Source organism: Ischnura elegans, chromosome 3 (assembly GCF_921293095.1).
Source record: "Ischnura elegans chromosome 3, ioIscEleg1.1, whole genome shotgun sequence".
In the NCBI taxonomy this organism is placed as follows: Eukaryota; Metazoa; Arthropoda; class Insecta; order Odonata; family Coenagrionidae; genus Ischnura; species Ischnura elegans.
Genome location: NC_060248.1, coordinates 102,723,603 through 102,735,982, shown reverse-complemented (window position 1 = coordinate 102,735,982; position 12,380 = coordinate 102,723,603). Strand labels below are relative to the sequence as shown.

General features: G+C 37.4%; 1 protein-coding gene across 2 annotated transcripts in view; it reads right to left on the bottom strand.

Annotated features, from left to right (window-relative positions):
• The window catches only part of LOC124156267 (prolow-density lipoprotein receptor-related protein 1), a 217,868-nt gene that overhangs the window by 80,215 nt on the left and 125,273 nt on the right, over window positions 1-12,380 (bottom strand). For both annotated transcript variants that reach the window (XM_046530694.1, XM_046530696.1), the window contains exons 36-41: window positions 9,850-9,994; window positions 9,501-9,740; window positions 7,820-8,003; window positions 7,222-7,426; window positions 4,375-4,564; window positions 258-524 (exon numbers count right to left, since the gene is read on the bottom strand). In XM_046530694.1, the coding sequence (XP_046386650.1) occupies window positions 258-524; window positions 4,375-4,564; window positions 7,222-7,426; window positions 7,820-8,003; window positions 9,501-9,740; window positions 9,850-9,994 (1,231 nt within the window). The remainder of the gene's footprint in view (window positions 1-257; window positions 525-4,374; window positions 4,565-7,221; window positions 7,427-7,819; window positions 8,004-9,500; window positions 9,741-9,849; window positions 9,995-12,380) is intronic.

The following is a 12,380-nucleotide window of genomic DNA, read 5'->3' as shown; positions in this document are numbered from 1 at the left end:
TTGAAAAAAATCGATTTTTCCGATCCGCCCTAGTGGACAACCTTTCATTTGGCTCCAACCCTTTGATTTATCCTCAGTGGGTCACCTGGATATAATTGCAAATACCCCCGCCAGAACAGCTCTTCGAGTCAATGAAATTCAATAGCCTTGCCAATGTGATAAAATGGTAGCATAAGGGAAAGAACTCCTGCCACTATGTCAACATAAAACAAAAATTAATCTTCGGCTCATAAAGGTATTACCATCAATTTTCTTACCACAAAAAGCAGAATCTTCATCAGATAAATCAGGACAATGGGGAATACCATCGCATGAAAACCAGTAGGGAATACAGCCTCCACCAGTGCAATGAAATGCTTCATCTGAACAATTAGCAGGTTTTCCAACACATTTGGTGCCTGATGGTCCTCCAAAAACCACCAATTGACGACCAGAGAAGCAAGAGCAAACAACAGATCCCATAGCATCTAATCCACATTTATCTTCACACCCTCCATTGTTAATGAGACATGGATTTCCAGAACCTAGTTAATGAAAAATACATTTGAGATAAGTAAATTTAAATTACCAGAATACATAACAGGGTATTAAAAACAACCTAATTTAGATTTAAATCATGTTCACTATGAGTATATTAACTTGCAATCAAGCTACAAACAACCTGAAAACATGAAAAATATTCAAATTTAATCTGTACACAAATTCAATACCTTAATTTTAAAAGACTGCTTTTATTATGTCAATGAAAATTTAACTCCATCCTTATGATTGTGATTGAAAAAAGTATTTATTTGTATCTGTACAATTGTTTTTTTTTTGGTATTTATGCACATTTTTTACTTTCCCAATACCTATTTTCTTAGATCAATGGAGCCCATAAATTTTATTATTCATAATTAGAATAATATTCAACATTTCCTCTCCCTCCAATACTGTCATCCTTAATACGGAAAGAATTAGAACTGAAAATATAATCGTGCTTAACTCAATTACAAGCTTCTGATGCTCAATAGATAGCAATTGCTACAATCAATTTTTACAAAGCTAGTGCCATGATCTTAGATTGAATTGTATTAATTTCACAGATGCAATCAGAACACTAGCCTAGCAAGTTTTGCAAATCCTCATATGTAATACAGTAGATTCCGGTTAATTGGGACATATCGGGATTTGTGTACTTTGCCCCAATTGAGCGGCTGCCCCAATTAGGCGAACTCACTTGTATATGGGCATAAAAAAACTTTGAAATAATAATAATAATAATAATAATAATAGTTTTATTTGCCAAAATAACCAATACAAGTAAGTAAATGGTATAGGCTTTGTCAAGTATAATACATAATTGGTATTTTAGATAATGTTCACTCAAAAAAACAAAGACAGAAGAAATGGTAGAAGGAGGACTAAAGAATGTTTATAATGCAACATAAGTTTATTAAACTATTAATTTGATTAATAAATCAGCGAGTTTAATTAATTTATTATCATTTTAAAGAATTATAACAATTTAGCTAAAAATATTTTTCACAGCCTCGGGCGACGCTGAATGAATGTCTTCCACTGAGTCCTATTAAAGAAAAGTCCTATCCTCTTGCGGATAGTATAACAACAAGAGCTTTCAAAATAGGGCAAGAAATGGAAAATTTGTGAAAAATAAGAGTAAATCAAAGGAGGAAAATTAAAAAAAAAATATTCTGAAAACAAAAAATTATTATTTCGTCGCGAGTATAGAATCTATATCACCGACTCATGGCCCAATAAAGCGGCATGCTGTCCCAATTAAGCGGAGAATACTCTGGGATATTTCTCTATTGGGTTCTGTTCTTCAAGATCTGTCCCAATTAAGCGGCTGCCCCAAGTAACTGGTAGACCCATTAAACGGAATCTACTGTATATATATACTTTCCATATCGATAAAACAGTTGTATAATGAAACTTGTATTTTACCAACAGTTACTCACATTAGCACTGATTCCTTCAGATTCGTGCTATGATAATCACATTTTTAGATACAGTAGATCAGCACTTTCAAAAACACAAATGAAATTAAAGTTTAAAATTACAATTTTTTTCAGTCCCAAAGAAATTTACACACAAAAGAATAGAACTCCAGGAGATGCTTAGCAGCCCAGCATACATGTACCTGGAAACTACTCTCCACAATAGGCTAAGCTGGCTTAAATGTCACAGATTCCACACGTAGAGCTCTGTAACTGCTGGCCAAGTAGGCATTCAGTTGAGTTGTGCCTAGTGACTTACACAGTAACAGTGTGGTTACTGGACATGCTCATACCCACACTGAATGGATGCATAGTAGACCTGTACTCAGGAGTTATTCTTTCCATCATAAGTAAACAAAGGTAGCCATGATCACTTGAAAGTAAATTTATGGTGCATAGCTATGGAGAGATACGGCTAGAAAAATTAAATAAATATTGTGGCAGACTTCTTGGCCTTGCTACATCCAAATCTGTTTCCATGTAAATCACATGTCTTTGAACAAAATATTGCCAACCACTCAAAAACCAAAATTGATTCAATATAGTTGTGGGATAGTGTGAATAATAATATATTCTGAACTCTGTATGTTTTATGAAGCTATTTCATTAAAGAATCACTTGCAATAAGTCATTTTCATTATACCTCTACTAGTTACAAAACTAAGGCCCGTATCATAAAAGTCCCCTCGAAGCCGGCCTCCACCTCATTGTCGTCAGGAGGAGGAGATACGATATCATAAAACCGACCTCAACCTCAAAAACGTCGAATTTTGAGGCCAGCCTCAGCTCAAACTTTGAGGTTAGATTATTGTAGGCTCAAAGCGTTTGAGGTGACTTCCGCCATTGCGAGAAGATAATGATTATTCATCCACGATTATTAAACTCTTCCGTTATTTTGTGCCAGCATCTTGCCTTGCTTAAAACGGACTCCGCATCCGAGCGCTTACACTCAATTACGTCCTTGTACTTGACCACCAAATTGCACAAAATTTCCTGCTCCTGCCTGGCCATGCGCTCCGACTTAGGGTGGCCGATTGAGCTCAAATTTTCTGATTCGGCAAATCACGGCTATCAATTAAATATGCCGAAGCAAGACGACGCACTTCTCAAAACTTTTCGAGAAAAAAGCAATTGAAATCTTAAAAAACAAGTCTACGGTATATATCCGGTATTTCCTTACATTTACTTCAAGACAGCGGTGGCCCAGTGGTAACGGTGGTTGACTGTGGATGTAAGGACCGGGAGTTCGATCCTCACTCACGGTACTTCTTTTATTTTACTAAATTCTTCGTTTGCAAGTTTCGGGATACTACTCGAACAAACGGAGAACGTGTTCTTTCCTCCGCCGCATCGACTGCCCTGTATTTTTGACGGCATACACGTGTCATTCATGCTTACGAATAATTTTCTCAATTAAAATCCCAATGAAAGCATAATCCGTCGATAGGGTGGATTTCCCTCCCAATTAATAATTTAAATGTCATTATTCTGACCCCACCCCTACAGAAGACAATTTACACTCGCAATACCCTAATATACCTAGAGAGAACAAATAAAGACAAAATCGCCCTTGGAAAGACTATTATATAGCCCTTGCTTCATTTTCTACGCCTTTCAGCACTTATTATTGTTTAAAAAAATGAATTAAAAATATTTTCATTGAGCTAACGAAGATAAGAAAACAATCTTTAAAAATGCAAACAATAAAATCCTTGAATAATAAAATAAAAAAAGGACCGTGAGTGAGGATCGAATTCGCCATCCTATTACATCCACAGACAACCACCGTTACCACTGGGCCACCGCTGTCTTTAAGTAAATGTAAGGAAATACCGGATATATACCGTAGACCCGTTTTTTTACGATTTTTAATTGCTTTTTTCTCGAAAAGTTTTGAGAAGTGCGTCGCCTTGCTTCGGCATATTTAGTTGATAGCCGTGATCTACCGAATCAGAAAATTTGAGCTCAATCGGCCACCCCAGTCGTCAGGTCGTGTATTCCCCTTGTTAGCCATTTCTGTTTCTATTGTTGATATTGGCGGGTATATCCCCCGCCGCATTCGGTATATCGCTACTGCGCATGTCTGCGCAAATACGATTCGAAAAAATGAACATGGAACAATGCTGGAAGACTGTCAACTCTGAAACCAGAAACACCGTCCTCAACAATGCGTCATTTCCGCTGGCTCAAACCCCTCCTCCTATGAGCCGAGCTGGAGGAGACTTTTATGATATGATGCGATCGAGGGATCTCCTCGTCGAGCTAGGCCGGCTTCAAACGAGGCCATCCTCGACTCAAACTTCGAGGGGACTTTTATGATACGGGCCTAAGTAACTACCCCCATCATTGAAAATAATATATAAAGATAACTCACAGTGATCAGTATCATTTGCAACAGCAATTATTCCCATTGGACGTGCAATTTCTCTTCTTAGCCAAACAACATCTTCGCCAGTGTGTTTGTTAGCTCTGATTACAGCATGTAACACCCAGTCAGTCCAAAATATGAAATCTCCATACACAGCTATGTCAAAAGGATGTTGGGGAGATACTTTGGCAAGAACCTGAAAAATACAAAAAATTGCATCAGATACCTTCCAGCATCATTAGCATTTATTAGAACTACCCTTTTAGTTCAAGCTTCAGATGTGACTGAAACTGCTTAAAGAGCAGGTTACACTGGGTCATTTCATTAGAGCATGGAAACTTTGTGGATGAAGGCAATACAGTGGAACCCCGATATATCAATCCCGCATTGATCGTTTTCCCGCATTCATCGTTCACCGTTCCTGATCCCAAATAAAGTTCCATAAAGGCAATGTATTTTTTTCCCGCATCCATCGTTCCCCGAAGTATCATTTTCCTGCATTGATTGTTTGAAGATCGCAGTTCCGTCATATAATTTTCCCGCATCCATCATTTGACAAAAATGAGACAAAGTGTTTACCATGAGTAATTTATGACTAATAAGGATAGGCACTTAGTTTGAATCCTCCCCAGGAGATGCAAATTACCATAGGGAGAAACTCAGAGCCGTGGGATAGTAACATTAGCACATTTCCCACAATCCGCTATCCCTCTCCATTCAGCACTCGCCTCTCCTACTCTGATGCTTTCCTCTTCTCCAAAATCAAACAAAAGCTCCCAGCTCGCCCAGGGATCGTATTATCAAGACTTTATTACTTAGACTTTATTATTTATACTTATCAAGACAAGATTACCTTAGCTTCCAAAAAAAATATCTAGTTACACGAGAACAATAGAAACATGTTTCACGACCCCCCCTTTTCTCACCCTCAGACTTTATTCAGCCTATCTGCTTCAAAGTTCCCAGTTTCTGGAGGTCAACTGCTGCATGAATCACCTATTAGCCCAAAAGGTGTCTAACAATGAATTTCGGCAATTGGTATTATACTTTTATTAAATTGAAATATTTTTAATGTTCACGTAATTCAAAAAAGAATGAGACCAAACACTACGTATTTCTAACCTTATTTAAGCATTTGAAACAGGGAAATAGTTGGAAAAATACAATGGTGATTTCTGGCGAAACTCAATATCCTTGTAGCTGAGCTTCTCGGCAGTTAATGTGACATTTTTCAGAAAACAGGCTATCAGGTTATTATCAGCTATCAATTTACGAGTTATACTATAAGCACTTAAGTCTCACTTGTCAGAGTTACTGAGGAAGGGAAATCTTCTCAGGATATGTTGTTTCTCCCTACTAACAATCCGAATTCATCTACTCATCTGGTGCTACGCTAATTAGAAAAGAATGTGTAAGGTGCCTTCCCTATAGGACAAAAAATTTCATGGTGCATTCATATGCTTATGCTTCACTCTCTGCAGTATGTTCCGCATAAGATGTACGTGATAGCATCAGTTCCGAACTTTACCACGCATAAGTGGTTCCATACTTTCCAGGGTGGGTTGACTTCAAACTAGCGAGTGTTTTCTGTGTGGGTTTAATAAAGTGAGGTTTCATTTTTATAAGTTTTATTTCCATTCCTCTTCGGACCATGGCCCTTCCAAAGAAACAAGTAAGAACTTTAAAAGATGGACCGAATATAATTGAAGATGAAGAAAAGAATCCGGGATAGAAACGCATGAGTATTGGAGAATGCCTCGGGCTGTCAACTAGCACATGACGGTAGGGGTGGGGGTAGAGCGAGCTTCCTGGTGAAAACAATAAGTGGGATGAAGCCGAGGCTCAGGTGGGCATGCTGCTGACAATAATCACAACATTGTTCACGCTTTACACATAGCCTAAATTACATGAAAAATATATTTATTAGACAGGAACATTACAAATACGTAATTGACTATTTTTGGCCTATGTGATCCCTCTCACAACCAATCACTCCGCCGGCGAAAGTGGTCGTTTTAGGCATAACATGAACATTGCTCTCATGAATATATGTGGCGGATTGCGTTTCATGGATAAGAATTTTTACATTAGAGAGAAATCCATAATAGCACGGTAAATGTCAAGTGGAGAGCAAACATTTTTTAGCGAGGTGGTGTGCTCCTTTAGGATATTTGAAAGAGATATTATTCGAATCAACAATATGACCTAAGTGTCTTGATGAAGTACTAGTATTCCTGTAATTGGCTAAAATCTTGTTTGAATCCTTTCACGAATATCATAAATACGTGCCAAAATCCAGAATTTCCTGGGACATAGGCAACCTAGCGAAACATTGCCGCATCAATCGTTTTCCCCCATTCATAGTTTTTTTTGTCCATCCCCCTGAAAAACGATAGATCGAGCTTCCACTGTAATTTGGGGAATTTTTTATGTAAAACATTTGCACAACAACAATGTAACTTAATTTAAACACAGTTTTTTTACTACCCCAATCTATTACAACAATGTTTCATTTATAAGGGAGGAAGCAACATAGGGCAGGAATGTTGCCGTTAATAATTGGGTTTCAAGTATGATACATGGTAGCTTGGTAGATACAGCATTCCAGATCAAAACTTTTTGATTTGGTAAGAGTCCAATTTTTTACTACAAAATTCAATTGAAAATCTATTGACAAAATTAAGTGATGTGTCGATGAGCTTATATTAATCATTCAAAATAACCGTTTGAATAAAAATATTTCCAAAAAATTTAAAAGAGATCAAATTTTAAGAGAGAAACTGTGGCATTTGTTACTACATATCATGAAATTTAAAAAAATATGAAGTTAGATCAAAAGAAGATTTCTCTCACCACTCGATGTGTGCCATCATATTCACATCGCTCTATCTTATCTAATCTTGCATCGCCCCAGTAAATTTTTTGTGCTTTGTGATCCAAATCTAATGCATTTGGCATTCTTATTTCTGTTGTTATAATTGATTCCATATTGCTTCCATCCCAGTGTGCTCGCTGAATAGAGGGATGATGGGAATTCCAGTTAGTCCAATATATCTTCCTGAAAAAAAATTAGCAAACACAAATTATATTAATACAATACAGTTAAATTGTGATTGTAGATGAAGAAAACAAAAACTGTAAAAATGAAAAATAAAATACTTGACAATAGTACAAAGCCATCGAAGGTAGGCTCATGTTACATTTATGTGATTTTGTACCACTCATTTACTTTTCTTCTTAATCAAATGGAATTACATAAGGCTTCATTTGGCCATGTATAGTGTTCTATCATCAGATTACAATCAGCAAATACACACATCAAGAATATCACCATAAAAACCGACAGTTAAAGCCATATTAAAAGCTATCCTTGTCATCTATTTCAAACTTTCTTAGATATGGACAGTATTCTAACTAGTATTGCACATGAATTACAAAACTGAATACTCACGATTGGCATCCATCAACAGCAATACCACGTGGTTTATCATTTGTACCTAATTTGATAATGGTTCTCACATTTTCTTTTGTACTATTATCAATAGGAATACAATTTATAGTTGCATCATTGTTGCAAGTCCAATATAGAATCCTATTTACTGATTCAAATGCTAGACCTTCAATAGATCCCCGCTCTGAAAATATACAGATGAAAACAAAATTAAAATACCTATGGAAATACATAGAGAATCTGCTAACCACCCTTGATATTGAGAAAATGAAAATATTGAGAGATGATCCCTCTCAATTATATTTACATAATAAACTCCAAATCTTTATTCCTTGCAAAAAGCATCTATCACCTTCCTACATCAATACCACTATTTTTCATCAGACATGACACTCTACATGATATCCAACAAACAAATTTTACCAAATTACATGACATGAAGACAGGCCAACAAGAATTATCAACCAATGACAACCAATGTTAAATACTAGCATCCATTTCATATTTTGATTCCAAACATTGATTGAATTTACCACTAAAATGCAAAGATGATAAGTCATTGGGTAAATCCCCACTTTTTAGAAATTCATGTCTGAAGTTATAACAATGCCAGTAAATTTTATACCATGTAAATAATTGATATATTTCAAAATTTGCACAAAATCTACTAAGAATAAATTCACCTTTGGAGGCTAAAATAAATTTGAATTTGCTTGATTTTTTTTAAATTTTGAATTTCTTAGACCCACTTAAAAACAGAAGAGCATTCCATTGTTTTTGTACTCCCCCTCTTCAAGCTCCCACACACTGAGAGTGCTAACAAGGAGAGGAATTCAAGTACCCTAAACTTGGCACTTAACATTTTCAATTATATGATTAAAATACTTCCTTGTACGCATTATGAATCAGATCTCTCAAAAGAGGAAATATACTTTGAAACATTGATGTCCCTTAGTTTAAAACAATTTTTGCAAGGAAATTGGTATGAGGATAAATCACAAGAAGACCAAAGTTATGTGGTTAAGTAAAGCATTCCAAGCTAAGAATTTGAGGCTCAAGATAAAAGTTGGAGGGCATCAAAAAAGGGCAGGAGGAAAAGTTCAACTATTTGGGCCGCACTTAAAAGAGGAAAACGGATAGGGTAATAAGGACATCAGGATGAGAACTGCACTGACTAAGGACATATTGCTTTGTAAGAATACAAGAAAAAGGCTAGAGAAGAATCTGAGCATAGCGCTTAATGGAGAGAGAACATAAAAACTATGGATGGAAGACAAGAAAAGACTGAAGACCTTTGACATATGGAAAAGGAGGAAATTCAAGAAGGTGACAAGGATAGATACGAACAGGAACAACAAAGTGCTAGACATGGTGGATGAGGATAGGAAACTTCTAGATGAGATACTGAAGAGACAGAAGGTATGGATGGCAAGAGTGGTGAGAGGGGAGGGGTGTTATAATCCATGTCAGATGAAAAAATGTCAGGTAAGCAAGGGAGTAGAAAGAAGAGAATTGATGGGAAAAGGGAGTAGATTTTATTCTGAACTGAAGAAAGAGGTCCAATCTGGTTTGGCTCAGCTAACTCAAATAATACACATGTAAACCTACCTTAATCTGTGGAAACCCTTAAATATTAATAAGTTTATAACAAGAATGCCAAAAATTAAAGAAATTAACTTACTTTCTACAATAACAGTATGTTCCTTCCCCGTTCCATTAAAATACACACTATTAATGCTGCCACTTTGAATATCAGAGTAAAATATTCTTTTGGTTGCATAATCAAAAGATAAGCCGATAGCATTCCTCATATATTTCTTGGACTGGATACTTGGAAATGGAGCATTCATGTTCAGTTCATCCACCATATGAATACTATCAATTGCCATGACACGTGAATACATCAGGAAAGCATCGTATTCTGAAAAATAAGAGAAGCCTTTTAGCTGAGGCAGAAATTGAAATTAAAATTAATGGCACCGACAATTGATGTAAGCAAACAAGAAAACCCAGAGAAGGGCTTATGTTACCTTCACAAGTTTTCCCATCAGCTGCAACTTTCCCATGGGCACAAGCGCAAACTGGATGAGACCCATTGAAGAGACACAACTCTTGACATCCACCATTAGAAATGGCACATGGATTTGTTCCCATTTGTCTGGATTTTGAAAATATCTAGAAAAAATGGATTGAATTGTTACAGGAGTAATTAAGTGAAATTTCCCCATAACTGAAATACAACTTCTGAATTTCACTTTCATATTTTTAAGTAAATACAGCCCTGGTTTTAACACTTAGTATCATCATCAAGTAAAATTCCAGAGAAAATTACATAGGTGAATGGTGGACCTCTATCCCACCCCCTCCTTCCCATTTTACTGACCAAATCCTACCTTCACCCAACAATAAAGCTCTCAAAACCACCAATCTCTGCCCCCTTCACTTACACCTCCTTTGACCTATACCCTTTGAATACATGTACATATTAGATTCTAACTCTGCAATTTCACTTGGTGATAAACAATACATATTGAAACCCAGGTCCTGCTAAAATTAGAATTCACATTTTTTTCACTTCCATCTAGAAAATAAATTAAAATGAGGAGAACAAAACACCAATTTTATGTACAGTGAGTCCTCGTTTAACGTCACTTACCGTTCCTGAAAAATGTGACGATATACGAAATGACGTTAATCTAAGCATAATATCCCATAAGAAACAATGCAAAAAGTTAATACAGTAAACTCTTGATTTTACGAAGCAGGATTTTACGAAGTTTTCGATTATACGAAGTGATATTGCGGTCCCGGTGAAAAGCCTATGCTAAATACATGGCGCTATTCGATTATACGAAGTTTCGATTATACGAAATTTTTTGAATTTACGAACCTCGGCTCGGTCCCTAGGAGCAAATGGCATTCGTTTATACGAACTACGGCGAAAAATTTGTCAACAAAACTAGTTACGCCGGCGTAAGTAGCTAAAAAATCAGCGCTTCCAACTGTGGTCCATCAAAAGTGCGAAATCGTAAATGATAATGCAACTTTGGAGAGAAATGGGTCGCCAAAAACCTCACTGTGGGAATTTAGGGGGAGTAGGAGTTAAGTTAAAATATCGCGGCTGACATTATGCCACTATTTACGTGCCTGTTCGTAAACATAGCATCGACAATAATTCGTAGTTTAACATGTCAGGAAGGTCGCGCGGAGTATTTCGTACACCCCTAATTAACCCTTTGCACTGCTGTAAACATACTTCGAAGACTACTTGACTACTTTTCGCCGAAGCACTTCGAAGGGTCCCTAATCCGGGACCCTTTCCTCGACGAGCTCACCCTCGCTGGCCCCTGAAACTGGGCTATTTTTAATGCCTTACCTGACGTAACCCTGGGTTTCAAAGGGCAAAGGTGCCATGGGGGAAAAAAGAGTAAAGTGTGTGTTACTGTGGGGCTGTGCGTCAACCAAACGGGCACGGACAAAATAAGCCCGTTGTCATTGGGAAATTTGAAAGGCCACGGTGCTTAAAACATGTAAAATTGGAAGCCCTCCCCGTTTTTTACCATGCAAATAAAAACAGCTGGATGACCCGAGAAATTTTCCAGCAAACGGTTATACGTCTACAGAGAAAAATTGCTGGAGAGAACAGCAAAATTGTTTTAATAATGGATAATGCCACCGTTCATAAATACGTGGAAGGTCTAAAATTGGCTAATGTTCGAGTCCTCTTTTTACCCCCGAACTCGACTAGCAAGTCCCAGCCCTTGGACCAAGGCATTATCCAGAATTTTAAAGTCCTATACCGGAAGAAGCTTGAGCGGTATTACTTGCGATGGATCGGTATGTACACATTCATCTATTTTGCTCATGTGCGTTTGGATATTGATTTAGATATTTTTATTCATGATTATCATTCTTTCAAATATATTTGCTACTTTTATAAATGGGAACAGAAATTAATAACATCCCGAAATGGACGTTGATACATGCAATCCGCGCCATAATATCTTTTCGTGTATATATTGGCCTTTGTGAATGAACAACTTAAATACCTTAAGTACTGGGCTCTATTTACCGCCAATTTATATTTCAGGCTTCTCGTAATGAAGACGCACTTCCAAGTCTAACCATGAACTTTCTTCTCACGCGCTTCCCCGTTCTCCCATGCTGGGGTTCTGTCTTTCCAAAGCCGTCCCTTCCCTCCTGCCGCCTTTGGCTGATCTTGCTGACACCCACCTTACGCATCCCAAACCCCTCCTTCCCCAGCATTTCCCATTCACTCCCTCCCTAAGGAGACTGAGCTTGTGTGCGTCGCAAAAAAATACGGCCCCCAAAAGTAGACTGAGGCAGAGCTGAAGGCCATTTCCCCACCCTTCTTTGTCATGCCCCCTTCACCAGTCCTTGTGCTGAATACACTTCTTCCCTCAGGCAATCCCCATCCCACTCTTATTCACCCCACCCACTGGGAACGTTCCCCGATTGTGGAGAAGGGCATGGTTCATCTTTACCTGCAACGGGGGGAAGTTATTAACCGGAGAGAGGCGGAAGAAGTATCTTCCACTAT